Source organism: Atractosteus spatula, chromosome 1 (genome assembly GCF_055471065.1).
Source record: "Atractosteus spatula isolate fAtrSpa1 chromosome 1, fAtrSpa1.hap1, whole genome shotgun sequence".
NCBI lineage: Eukaryota > Metazoa > Chordata > Actinopteri > Semionotiformes > Lepisosteidae > Atractosteus > Atractosteus spatula.
In genome coordinates this window covers 20,347,255-20,361,664 of record NC_142706.1, presented here as the reverse complement: position 1 = coordinate 20,361,664, position 14,410 = coordinate 20,347,255, and the positions used below count along the sequence as shown (strand labels likewise).

Sequence of the window (14,410 nt, the reverse complement as noted above, 5' to 3'; positions counted from 1 at the left end):
TCTAAATTACTGCTTGGGATGTTTATTTTGATATGCATAATTTTAGGGTAACAAATCTCAGCCAATAATGCTTGGCAAGAGCTGTGAAGGTGAGCACTTTGCTGGTTTAATCCTTAGAATATTAGTTTTCTGTTTAAAACCTTAAAATACTAGTTTAGAGACACTTAACAACCTTCCATTTCTCCTGTCAACATGTTTGATCCCATTTAATCTCAGAGAATACAAAGAATGGTGCTGTACAATAGGAAAAGTGTTGGTGTTGCTGTTATAGGATTATAAGCACATACTGTAATCATCACCATATTCAGTATGTGTGGAGTACAGAGTATAGAGTTTGATATTTATACATGTTAACCTTGATCTTAAAATATAATTACTTAGTTTTGTGGTTTTGAAGCATCTGCAACTGTATGTAAAAATACCAGTATCACAAAATAGAAAAACAGGTAATCAAAGAATACAATGCACGAGATCTATAACCTTAGGCATTACTGTTACAGGCACCTCAGTGTCCTTCCTATCTTTAAAATACAGTATTGCCAATACGCTGCAAGAGGATGAATCCTCAGACTGCAAATAATAAAAAATACGATTTCACCTGCTGTATCACAGATTTCGGGAGTCGTAGTTAAAGAATGGCCTGAAGTCAGTGCCTTCCAATTTACAGCTCTAACGCAGCACAATTTACTCACTCTGAAGTTCAAGGGTTTATTTGCTCTGGGTTCAGTTACCATGGAGGAAGTCTCCATTCTGGGACTTTGATACAGTACACAAATCATAAATACAATAATTTGCAGTTTTTGTGGAAGAGATTTGTTTCACTGTCATTTCATCGTGTAAGAAAGACATCAAAACCACCACTTACTTAGAAGTAAATATGATAAAAATGGTGTCTGGAATTTGAAGGAATTTGTTTTTCTCTGTTCCTCCTACAAACGAAAGACACAAAACAAGGAAGTTTGTTTCCTGGTTTCACAATCAAGACTCTGAAATGTATATCCAATAACTATTTGTTACAATGTTTCCCAGAACCCAAAATTGAAAACAGATCTTGTTCTTATATAGAGCATGTCAGATGTTTCAGTTTCCAATGATTTGACAATACAAAAAGTATTGTGCCATTGCAAAATTAACAAGGAAAAAGTACATTGTTTTATTTTCATTTCTTCAAATTTAAAATATTCGCGAATACTACGTCAAAACGACTTAATCTGAATAGATTGTCTGGGTTCATGATCAAGGTGATGCTAGAGGGTTTGTTTTTCTTACGTGATATTCAAGTATGCTTTAGTCTTCTTTACAATTTCCATATTGTTTAAAGTGTTATTTTATTAAACACTAATATTTTATTTAAAATCGTTTCACATTTTCATTTTCACCATGGGGCAATGGCACTGTGGCTAAGGATCTGTGTCTGTGGCTGGAAGGTTGCCGGTTCGTATCCCACGGCTGGCAGAGGAATCCTACTCTGTTGGGCCCCTGAGCAAGGCCCTTAACCCCAGCTCCTCCAGGGGCACAGTATAAATGGGTGACCCTGTGCTCTGACCCTAAGCTTCTCTCCCTGTCTGTGTCCCCGTGTGTCTCACGGAGAGCAAGTTGGGCTATGCGAAAAGACAAATTCCTAATGCAAGAAATTGTATATGGCCAATAAAGTGTTACGGGAATTAAATTCCCGTAACTGGAAATGACAAAGGTAAAATGTATTTGACAGTAGCCTGACCACTTTGGGGGTGGTGCAGTGCCCTGTAGCACTGGGGTACTGGAGTTTAGTTAGTGTTGGATTCCTCCCAGCGCTCTGTTTTCCTCCCACTGTCCAAACACATACTAACAGGTTAATTTGCTTCTGGGAAAATTGGCCCTGGAGAGTGTGTGTGTCTGTGTCTGGGTGTGTCTTGTGACTGGCGTCCTGTCCAGGGTGTACCCCTCCTTGTGCCAGTTGCTTGTCAAAGTGAACCGGATGAAGCAGTTGGAATACGTATGGATGGATGACCATTCCACAGCCTAATCTCATCAGATCTCAGAAGCTAAGCAAGTCAGTACCATGTCAGTACAGGGTTGGGATACTGTAAGGAAAACCAGTTTGCAGTTTGCTCTTCTCTCTTCTCAAGGATTTCCAAACCAAGGTTCCAGTGTGTTGACCAGAAGCACTGTATCATAGGGATGCCACTCTTAGGATGAGGTGTTAACAAGGAACTGCAGTCCCAATTTCTCAGACTGGTTATTAAATCTTGGTAATAAAAGAAGTTCATTGGCGTTGTAGAAAAAAAATTAAAAATTCTGAATTAAGCACAAAATCGTGAGCTTTGTGAAAGTACTGTAAGTCACCATTGTTGTCGCAAACTGTTGATCTCACCATGAAAGAGAGCTAGAGTTAGCGCGAACTGCGATGTGAAGTGGCCCTTCTTGCTCACTAGTCACCGTAATGACTAATGTAATGTGATGTACAAGCTAATAAGTACAGGTTGAGCAGCACACATTTCGCTACAGAAATGTTCCAATGCCATCTGCATGCAGAGTTAACAAGTAGTACTTGTTGGCAAAACCATCTTGAAACCAAAAGCAATATTTCTAATGGATTAAAGGAGATGGATTCACAAGCTATTTTGTTTTACAAAGTGATAAGGCCACAACACCTTGCAAGTTTTGTTGTCTGGTTCTGAATTGCTTACTTTTATTGCGGTTTGAAATGCACTTATCAATGCTGATCCTTTTTAACCCTGAAATATGAATATAGCGTTGCAGTTCCTCTTTAAACCAAGGTCCCACTGTGAATGAAGTGAGCCCCTTCATATATGTAAAGCATTTGGGGTCCTCTGGGATGAAAAGAACCACATAAATGCAAGAAATTATTATTTAAAGGCAGATACAGCACGGATGACAGGAGCCTCTAAATAGTATTAAATGAATTGGTATTTCCAAACACTTTGAAAAACGAGCAAGTGATGGAATATGTTTGAATGCTTAAATAAACTGCACAATCAAACACAGCCTTGATGGCCAATCACCGTAAATCATTATATGAACTATGTTACCTGACTTGCCAGCCAACATTTTACAAAAGAGGAGGGAAGTCAAAGAAAGCTCAGATATGTGTTTGCAGCTCTTGCAATAACACAGCCATGATAAGGGGATTGTTTATGACTCAAGATAAATGAAAAGCCCAGATTTGAACAATGCACAGAATTACAGTGGCCTCCTTATCTACACTGAAACTCAGAATCAAAAGAGTAAGCAAACAAGACAGTCATATCTGCATAATGCATCCCTTGAAGCTCAATCCTTTTTCAGGCATTTAAATCAGTTGTAAACTTTTTTTTGGTTGTGATCACTCCTCTGCAAACAGAATTAAGGACCCATTTGGGGTTTTTTTCTGATCACAGATCTCCAATATAGGCTTCATCTCAGTATTGAATTTTGAAAAACTACAGCTGATTTATACCCAGTACTGTGTTGTTTGAGGGCTGACCAAGACTTAGGAAAAACATATTTCTCCTTTACAGAAAAAAACTGCATGGGCTACCAGTTTCTCACAGAACTCACTTTAAAATTCTCTTGTGGACCTACCAGGCACTGAGTGCTCTATCTCCTGTGTATCTACCAAAGTTACTATCCCCTCACATCCTCACATTCACTCACGTCCTTGCACTGGTTCTAGGCTCCATGACATTCCAAGGACTTCACATCATACGTTAGAGGACGGAGATTTTTCAGCTGTAGTCCCTCATCTTTGGAATATTCTACCTCACCATAGAAAAAATGCAGCTTCTGCCGATATTTTTAAATCTTGCCAAAACTTTCTTATTTTCAAAAGGCCTTGAATTCAGAATTTCTTTCTTTCTTTGAATTCTGTATTTACTTGTGTTTGTGTTTTTATTTTCTATACTTTTTATATGCATCACTTAGGTACCTTAAGAATGCCCTGGACTGCAGGGTGCTATGTTAGAATAAAACTGATTGATTTTCTTTTTTCCATGAAATGTTTTTTTTTTTATTAAATGAGTACATCACTGCTTACCTCTGCTTGCAGTATCTGTATTATTACAGCATACTGTACCTTACACCCGAAAAAGGCTCCACAGCTGAAACATTGTGTTTTCTTTCTTCTCTTTTCAGCATGGAATAAACCTATTATTTGTTCCGGTATTACAGCATATGTCCTTTTTCTTTCAAGCACAATAAACTTTATTTCCAAAACAACATCTCACAATAGAAAACATTCTAATAAATTAGCAAACTAACATTGCAATAAAACAAAACATTCCAAAAGAGGTTCCATTATCAATCAGTGCAAGTGGATGATGGCATCGGATTTACGCAATTTTCCTGTCCCATTATACAGTATGTCAAAATACTGACGGGGGGGGGTTCAGCTAGCAAGAGTGCTGCAGGAAAGAACTCCATTTACCTTTCATCCATGTTTCATTAACTGTTGAGACAGAGTCATGATGAGCCGGAGCCTACCACAGCCCATCACAAGACACACACTCACACATACAGTACATCCAAAAGACAATTCAGAGGTACAAGTGAACCTAGACAGTTGTTCAACTGTAAGAGGAAACTGGAGCACATCCTGAAAACTCACCAGGCCACATAAAGAACATGCACACCACACACAGAAGGTGCCTTAGTTCAAAACTGAGGTTATGATTAGGCAGAAGCATTAAGTAACCACGCTACCATGATGCCCTCCATTCATTTTGATTTTGTACTTAATGTTCGAAGTGAGGAAATGCTTTCCCTTGGTATGTAAATCTGATTTCATATAGCATGCTTACTAACTGTTGACAGAACACTTTTTCTTGCCTTCAGGGCAAAGCCTATGCCTTTCAAACAATCAATGAATAGTTCAGGTGGGTAGCTGCGTCAGCATGCGTAGGCTGCAAAGGAACAAGTAATAGGTTTATTCCATGCTGAAAAAAAGAAGAAAGAGAACACAACGTTTCGGCCGTGGAGCCTTCTCCACGGCCGAAACGCCTTCTTCACACCTGAAGAAGGCTCCACAGCCGAAACGTTGTGTTCTCTTTCTTCTTTTTTTCAGCATGGAATAAACCTATTCCTTGTTCCTTTGCAATCAATGAATAGGCCGCTTAAATTATGTAAATTAAAGAGGAGTAAACGTTGAAGCACTTAATTTGCAAGACAGAAGCTTGCCATAGCTAGAGACAAATGTATCTGACTCTCCTTCATAAACTCCACAAAATAGGGAAAACGGAGTGTAATTAAGATCAAATCACTTTCTTGTGTTACTTTTTCAATTAAAAAAAAACCTGCTCCTAGGTATTCTAAATAATGACATAGCTTACAATTATTATTAATATATTTGGCATTTAAGTATGGTCACAACCCACCAATTGTTCAGTTAAATTGGACACATACGACTCAATAATAACGAATGTTGGAGTTTATTTCCAAGAGACAGAAAATTATGTTATCCACCAAATATCTCTCTCAATACAAAATACAAAAATCCCCCAAAGCAATAAGCTATTTAAAATGTCACTGAAAGTTGGAAGTTCTATATTCCCATAGGTAGAGCAAAATCAGATGCCGAGATACACAAGTGACCTACACAGGTGTAACCAGGACTCAATCCTGATGTGGAATGCCAAGCAAAATATCAGTCACGTAAAGACGACTTGTATGAGCATTATATAAGAGTTCTAGACAGACAGAAAAACTGAACAGAATATAGAGGAGCCATACAGTAAAAAGTTCATTTATATGTACAGAGGTAACTGTTGGGTGCTTCTGTTATCTCTTCAGGAACAGGAAATCTTAAATACCAGAGCATAGAACCAACTGATAGCGACTGAAATGTTGGAATGTATCATTTGGACAGACTTAGTATATTTGCTATATAATAAAACGGGAATTTTTAAAGAAAAAGGTAAGGGACAAGACAGGCTATCCAACCTGAATCCAGCTGAAGTACTGTGGGTGGATTTGAAGAAAACAGTGCCTGCCATAAATCTTTACAATCTGATAGCTGCTGTATCCAAGAATAAGGAAAAACATTACAGGGCAGCTGCTACAAATAAAAGATCTAGATCATGTATACCACATGTGTATAGGGCAGTTTAGAGGGTAAAAAAAAGGAAAAAAGCCAAAACAACAATTACACAGAATTAAAGAATTAAAGATAAGAGATAAAAAATGTGGATGGCATGACCAATAGAAGCATGGGACTTGGGTTCAATTTCGGACCTGGGGTGCTGTCTGTGTGGAGTTTATATGTTCCGCTCCAGTTTTTTCCACAATCCAAAACATATATCGGCAGGTTAATTGGTTTCTGGGAAAACTGGAACTGGTGTGAGTGTGTGTGTCTGAGTCTGTGTGTGTGCCCTGCAATGGACTGGCATGCCATCCAGGGTGTACCCTGCCTTGCGTCTTTTGCTGGCCAGGATAGTCTCCTAACCCCCTAACCCTGAATTGAGAGAAGCGGTTGGAAAATAGATGGATGGGTGTGGACAAACAGGAATAAACTGAATAAACACGAAAGCCTTTCGTCCAGGTTTAAAAACTGTAAAAGAGTTCCCATTTCTCCGACTGGTGGGTTCCAGTGAGTTCCAGAGTGGTGGTACAAGATCGCTTGAAGCATGTTGCCTGAGATGCTTGGATCTATAACAAGAAACGAATTAAAAGATGTGTCTTAGCACAGTGAGGAGCCCTGCTTGGTACATAGGGAGTAATAAGAGATGGTGAGTATCAAGAGGACTTGGTGTACAGGCCTTTAAAAGTTAAGGGTAAACTTTCGAACTGAAAGTGCTGATGGGTAATGGGGAGCCAGTGACCATGTGTTAAAACTGGAGTGGTGTAGTAATAGATGCCCAAAGAGAAAACAAAAAGTACAGAAATTATGTGAATACTTTTGTCTATCCATTACATCTGTCGTTTATATAATATATAATTCTGTTTTTTAAAATACCCATAAGAATGTGATTACATATTTATAATACTGCATTCTATACCGAAAATGTAAATAGATCAATACCTTTTGTCTTAGCCTTTAAAAGAAGTAGAACAGCATACAAAGTGTTTGAATTGAATGTTTCCTGTGGTCCAGAGCCCATGAACTCTGTGTGAATCAACTCACACTTGTCAAACCAGCACACCATGTTACTGAAATCACCTTGTAAAACTCTCAATTTACTACTGTCACCACGTACATATACCTCCTGCAGAACACTTCAGTTTTGCTTTTTAACCTCTCACCAGACCCCATTAGCTGTAAGTGGATGAATATTATCATCACCAAAGTACTTTAACTGCATGCTATCCCATCCTATCCTACTGAAACAATAAAGCACTGTGCAGAATGACACCTGGATGGTGACATAATGACTTCTTCATTCTGCATTCAGTATTCTGTACAATACTGGGGGAAGTGCTTGAATCTAAGCAATAAAGCATTGTACTGTTGAACCCCAAGCTACTTTAGTGTTGCACTTCTCAAAAGAGCAAAATAACATCATTCTCAAAGCCTGATTTATTTCACTAAATCACTGGATTTTTTTGTTTTTGTTTTTAACACATTCAGCAAGCAGTTTCATGGTATATTTCACATGAACCAAAGCTATCAGCATTAGCACCTTCAAGCTTGGTCTCGTCAGATCTCATAAACTAAGCGCAGCCTAGTTACTACTGGGATGTGAGAGTTCCAAGGAAAGCCAGGTTGCCACTGTGACATTCTTCCATTCTTCCTAATTGATGCCAAAGACTATAGGAGATGCTATCCTTTCCACAAGACGTAAACCAAGGTCCTAACTACTTTGATATTAAAGATCCCAAAGAAGTGTTCATAAAATCTAGCTTAAATCTCGGACGTCCTGGCTAAATTCTATTTTGAGCAAGTACAGTGTGGTTCTCTCTTAAACTGTTAAAGTAATTTCTCATTTATTCACCTGATATGCTACTGTGGGGCTGCTGGAGAGTACCATCTGATGTGTGTCACCCTGCTAACATAACATATAACATATGTACACTTCTATGGGGAAAGTGTTTTGGAAGTGCTACTGTACTTAAGTTAAAGGAATGATTTATTCTTATGATCATTATAATCAATGACACAATCAAGTTTAAGTTAAGTTACTTTGAGACTTACCTCATACTTTCTCATGTTTCAAAACTACGCTGAAAACAATCAGCAAAGACACTAGCAATAAGAGAGTGCATTTTAAGTTAAGTCCCTGTTGATGGGAAGCAGTAACATAACAAATGCTGCACCAGCATGCCTGACAGTAAGGATTGTGTTGACTGAGTGATGTGCTGTGTTGGGTTTGGACCTTAAATGACACGGCTTAGGGTTTAAACCGCAAAGTTCCTATTTTTTTCTGTCTGCCTACAAAAGCTTTCGCCACATGCTTGCAGCATCACTTACGTGGTTTGTGGCAATCTTCATGCAGGATTTTCCACTCTGCCATACAGTGTAGCTTTGTGGAGTGACTGAGATATTGTTGATTTATGAACCTTTTCTCCCATCTCAGTTACTGAACTAAGCAGGTCTTTAAAAGTCACCAGTGGCCTCACAGTTGCATACCTCACTAGTGTCCTTGCCTGGCTGGTCATGCTGTATTGCTGTCTCAAATGAAAATTTGACCAAGGCCAAATAAGCAAGACCAAGGCAGTGTGGGATGAAATGATCCACATTCCACTTCCTAAAGATTGACTTCTATCCCCTCAAAGGGATACCGAGTGCCTTTATTTTTTATACTTTTCCCCTGATCTGTGCCTTTCAAAGATTTTAGGAAAGATCCTTGGTCTTCAAGGTTGAATCTTTGTTTGACTACCCACTGGTGAGGAATCTATAGAAACAGGTTTATTTACTCTGGAATCACTATTTGTGAAACACTATTTCTGCACACAGATTGAGTCTATTCAATGAATTGTGCAACTTGTCAAAGAAATGTTGTGCACCAGAACTAATTTTCGTTTGCCATAGTAAAGGGGAAGAATAGTTATGCAATCAACATGTTGTAGATTTGGTTTTCTTTGCCGTTTTTGCTGATATTTATCAGCTCACATCTCTCAGTCATAAAAGTGGTTAGTGTGAGTATTCAGGTTTTGATTAAAAACATTCCATTTAAAAGTGCGTACACTTTTATACATTAAATGTATAATTCAGCAAAAATAATTGAAAGTATGTGAATACTTCTACTAGGCTCTCAAAACACAAGGACCACCAACAATAGCAATATGCATTTTCACAACTGTTTTTAAAACAATTTCCAGCATGCAAAAAAACAAAATAGTTTGTTTTCTTTTATAATTTTCTTAAGAGTAAATTTACAAAATAGTTTCCTTGCACGTGGCATATTCGTTTTCTTTTGAGTTGTAAAATATTTACTTATTTAATTGACACATCTGGGATTTTTAATACTAGGAATACTAGGAAATACTAGCTAGTATTAAAGTTTTCCACTTTTTTCAATCATATAATGGGTCAATGAAAATGGTGTATAGATTACACTTTTATATCGGCAATATAAAGACACTTGGCAATATGGGCATGGAATGAAATTTACAGAAATAGCATCTTTGACAAATTTCCTGCCTAAATTACACTGAAAGAGGAATTGAAATGTATCATTTTAAATTATAATATCCTTCCGCTTCATCAACCTATAGAGATGGCTGAAAATTAAGATAAAATAAGTTTTTAAGTTCATGCAATTAGGCATTTCTTAAACAATATTATCCTTTTTCAGAATCTGTAGCTAATCTACAGCCATCATTTATTACAATATAAGATGGTGATAACTAACAGAGAAAGCTCTCTGATTCAGTTTTTCCAGATCCTACTGTCAGGACTAAAGCAGGAAACCTTGACCATATACACTTCAGATCTCATAAACTGGAACAGAAAATGCCTTCCTATACACAGCTCAGAAATGGTTGCCAATTACTGAACGCCGACATTAATCTTGTGGAAGTGTGTGATAACTTTGGGTGTGGATGTCAAACATTACCTCAACAAAACAGCCAACTTGAAAATGAATGATGCACACAAAACAAACCTACAGTACAGTGTTAATCACAGTAAATGAGCTGTTAGAAAAGTTGAGGTTACCTGCCCACTGCATATACATTACATTCTTTAAAAATTGTAGCTTTTATTTGGACATATTAATAAAATCATTTATAATAATAACTTAGGAGAAAGAACTATAATAGGGACGATTATACATCATCCACAGGTTAAAGACCCTTATGAATGTATCAGTTTTTAAAACAATGAAAGGCTATAAAGCTAAAAAAAAAAACATTGCCAAAGGCCTTTCTCTGAGAGCTCAGCCATGGAGCAATTGTAACAAACCAAAGGACATCTTAAAGCTTAAGAATGGAGTTCAAATGAATAGTTGCATGCTTTTATACAATTAAATACACTGCATCCATAAAAGTTTAAAGATTCATTTCAGCTACTTGTTTGACTATTGGGAAAAATCTAAATGTTTGCAAGTGTTCTAAAAGTATTTTTCTATAATGTGTCGATCAGCTTGCTTTTACTGTACATCTTTTTTTTTTTGTCAGTCACCACCCCAAGACCACTTCACCTACTTCAATGTCTCCCAGTTCCATGGCAGCTATTCTCACGGGGCTTATCCTGTCCCGTACTGCTCGGTTTTCTTTTATACATCAATCACCATCGATTCGAAAATAAAAAAAAATTTATAAAGAAGCATTTTATAGTGGAATGTAAAACCTGGAAATGTAACTGTCCACAAAGTTGTAAATTGATAGTTTCCTTATTGTTTATCTCAACGCTCGATTGGCTTGCCTGAGGCAGCAGACAATCTTTCAATTTTACAAACTATTCTCTATAAAAGAGCATGAAAGATCACACTGAAAGATCTGTTAATTCCAGGATATACTGAGCAGGACAGCATTGACGAACCAGTTTAACATTACATGCCATCAAGCTTCCTAAGTGAGAGAGGAACAGTTTTAAATGGAGCTGGCAAAACCAGGTTCTATACAAAATTATCTATTCATGGGTCTATTAGTCTATACATTTACTATAGTTACTGCTCTCCATCTACAATTTCATGGGAATTCAGTTGCCAACCAAATTAAATCAGAGACTGTTTCCTGGCCAAAACAATCCCTGGGATAAATCTCCTGGGACTTGTGAGGAATAAACTAAAAACAGACAATACTATAGTAATACTAGACTTGATCACTGATTTAGCTTTATGGTAATATTTCCCACATTTTGAAACAGCCACACAGGAGGAAAAAACTTAGGATAATGAATGTATCAGATTTAACACACCAGCAGGCCCTTTGAAATGTCGATCCTGTGCACTAGTGTCTTTACAGAAAAGCACCAACACCGTAGACACTAACAGTAATTCTCCAGTCAGTTCTTTGAATCTTTAAAATGTCTAGCTTGGTTAAATCAAGATACAAAATTAGCCACTGAGACCCAGGACTCAGTACGTTTTTTCTTAGAACTAAAAACTAAACTGAAAACTAAACAGGCCCCTGACAACAACTGGATCCAAAACAGACATGAATGAAACTATAAAGAGTATTTAAAAAAAGAAATTGACTGTGATAGAAGAAGTGCTTGTCAATAAGCCTTGCTGAATGAAAGCGAGGGATATATTGCTGGCCACATCATGCTTAAAACTATTACAGGTCTGCTATTTAATTCTGCAAAGAGACTCTCCAGAAATAACAATCACCTTGTTCACACTCTAACACCTTGTTTCCCACCAGCATGTCAATTTTCTTTGATGTTACGAAAATGTTTAGTTATCACACACTATGATTCAACTTTTGTCACCTGTACTGAGGCATACAACAGCTGTCCTCTACTTGTGTTCCCTTAACACATGCAGATCCCCTGTCATGGACACACAAATCCATTAAGGTCATAGAGATGGCAGTAGGTCGGTGCCAAAAACTATGAAAAGGCCTTTAACTAGAAATCATAAAAGAATGTTTCCTTTTTTGACAGAAGTATAAACTCTTCTTGTTTCAATTCCATTGAAACCTTAGGTGCACTTCATGAGACAAAAACGCTTCCTTCACGGACGTATAACAATAAAATAATGTTTCCTTTTTTGACAGAAGTATAAACTCTTCTTGTTTTAATTCCATTGAAACCTTAGGTGTACTTCATAAGACAAAAACGCTTCCTTCACGGAGTGGCTTAGCAGTATTGCTGATCACAGACCGCTCTAAACCTTCTCTGGAAGCACTTTCAAAGTTAACTTATCTGTTGACTGTACAACAAATGACGAAAAGGGAATTGCATATCCAGATTTCCACTCACAAAAGGGTTCTCTTTAATCAAGAGGCTACTGCACAACTACTTTCAAAACAATTATTATGGACAAGGTATTGGATATAAATTAAACTCTAACACCCCTGCGGGAGCCTGATCCTATGCATTAGTAATACGTTCGGTCTCTGTGCCCTGGCCACGGTCAGGGTCAATGTGTTGTTCAGTTTCAGTGCGTATTGTGGAGACCTGTGGACCTCGCACAAAGAGTAACCAGAGCCCTGTGTAATTACTATCGAAACTGATGCGCGAAAATGGGGCGACGGACACGCTCCGGGTCCACTCACACACACAGCCCGCACGCACCTACTGTAATAACCCTCGAGAGGGGTGAGAGAGCGCCGCTGTCATCCCGAGTTTAGAAACCAGGAAATCCCCAAAAAAAACGGGCATCACTTTCAAAGGGACACCGGAGAAGTGCCACAGAGACTAAGACAAAAAAACCCCAAGCGTGTATTTGCAACCACCGCCGGCATAACTGGATTATGATCCTCAATTCAAACCTACATAATGTATTTTTGTCCTGTCAGAATGAAAGGGTGGGAAGTTTGTGTACGTAATAGGACCTAACATAACCACGCTTCATTGCCTTTCCCCAAAGAATCATATTCTTAGAAAGGGAGTTTGAACGATTAACGTAGATTCTACATGCATGTTTTGTTAGCCTTAGCAGAGGCTTTTCCCTTGCTAATCTGTCATACAATTACAATTTGTAGATCACGCATGCCACCTTTAAAAATAAAATAGGCTTTGCTAATGTTTTAATTGTGATACTGTCGTTTTAAGCACTCGTAACGACCAGATTTCTTTTTGCTTTTGTAGCAAGAGGTGTTATTTTGCTTCTTACCTTTGTGATGGTCATAAAGGATGTCTCCAGGTGACAAGGATTTCCGAGTAAAGTGCAAACTGCAGCAGTATGGCTTGGAAACAGAAATGGGGGACTCGCACACTGCAGAAAGTCTTAGTTCTTCTGGGTGCTGTGGTATCCAACAGACGTTTTATATGTCAGTGGTGTAATGTTCATTCATAAATCATGACAAGCTGATTGCACGAGTCTGACAACGGATAAAAAAAGGAAACCAGAAAGCGCCGAACTAGACGTGCCCCATCCACGCACCGCAGTGGCTCAAAAACTAGGCAGGCGCGGCATTGTGTGATGGGAGGAGAGACAGAGGGAGGGGCACGGTGAAGCAGCAGGACAAAAAAACGTAGAAAAACGGGCAGATTTTCTTTGTGTCCCGTGGTAGTGAGTAAGAATGTGGTTGTAGGGCTCCCTGTCAGGATGGTAAACCTTCGGCTTTAAGATTTGCATTACTATTTAAAATCCTTGAACGTCTGACGTATGCAGCACACAGCACGCTAGCCGGAGCTGCAGTTACAGAATAGACCGCATTAAGACTGTATCAGCATGGAGTACGTTTATTATTATCTGTAAAACAAGGTAATGTTAAGATTAATCTCTTTGAAAGCTGCTATGTCTGTATTGACAACTGTTCCACAAGTAAAGCATAGCTACAGTACACTTCTACAGTGGTTTTCGTTAGCACTACAAAAATCACATGGTTGTTTTTTTTTAAACATTCTGGTATAAAATATTGTAAAAAAACATGGACATGATTTACAGATTAATAGCAGATCCACCCACAATGACGTATAATATTTTAATCCCTTGATGAGAACAGGTTAAACCGATATAGTAACAGATGCATATTACACAGATAGCAAACTAGTGAACCTTCCAGTGTGGAGTATACGATTGGTTAAAGCAGTGATGGAGGGCAGAGTCATGTTCATAAACTGCACATAATCCTCTAGATCAGAGATAAACGAAGTATTTACTGAAGGTAATTCCTGTATATGGGTCAATGCTAGCTAGCTGCCAATAGTAAAAGCTGTATTCAGCTGTATTCTCCTGAACTATAGTGTTCTTCTGGACTACACATAGTAAATAAAATTTGCTTAAGAGCCAGAACATGCGTGGGAGAATACAAAATTCTGCCTTTAAGGTTCAGGGTTGTATACAAGGAAATCTGATCTTCCTTAGGTGCAATTTGAGAGAGTTATTCAAATTCAAAGAGTTTTATTGGAATGGCTGTTGAATTACAGTGTTGTCAGAGCAAT

At 38.1% G+C, this 14,410-nt stretch overlaps 1 protein-coding gene across 1 annotated transcript in view; it reads right to left on the bottom strand.

The window, feature by feature from the left end:
* Window positions 1-13,412, bottom strand: part of coro2aa (coronin 2Aa) — an 80,017-nt gene extending 66,605 nt beyond the window's left edge. Inside the window, exon 1 of the mRNA XM_088914219.1 lies at window positions 13,137-13,412. Coding sequence (XP_088770345.1) covers window positions 13,137-13,151 — 15 coding nt within the window. The 5' untranslated portion in view covers window positions 13,152-13,412. The remainder of the gene's footprint in view (window positions 1-13,136) is intronic.
* Between the last annotated feature and the right edge of the window lie 998 nt (window positions 13,413-14,410).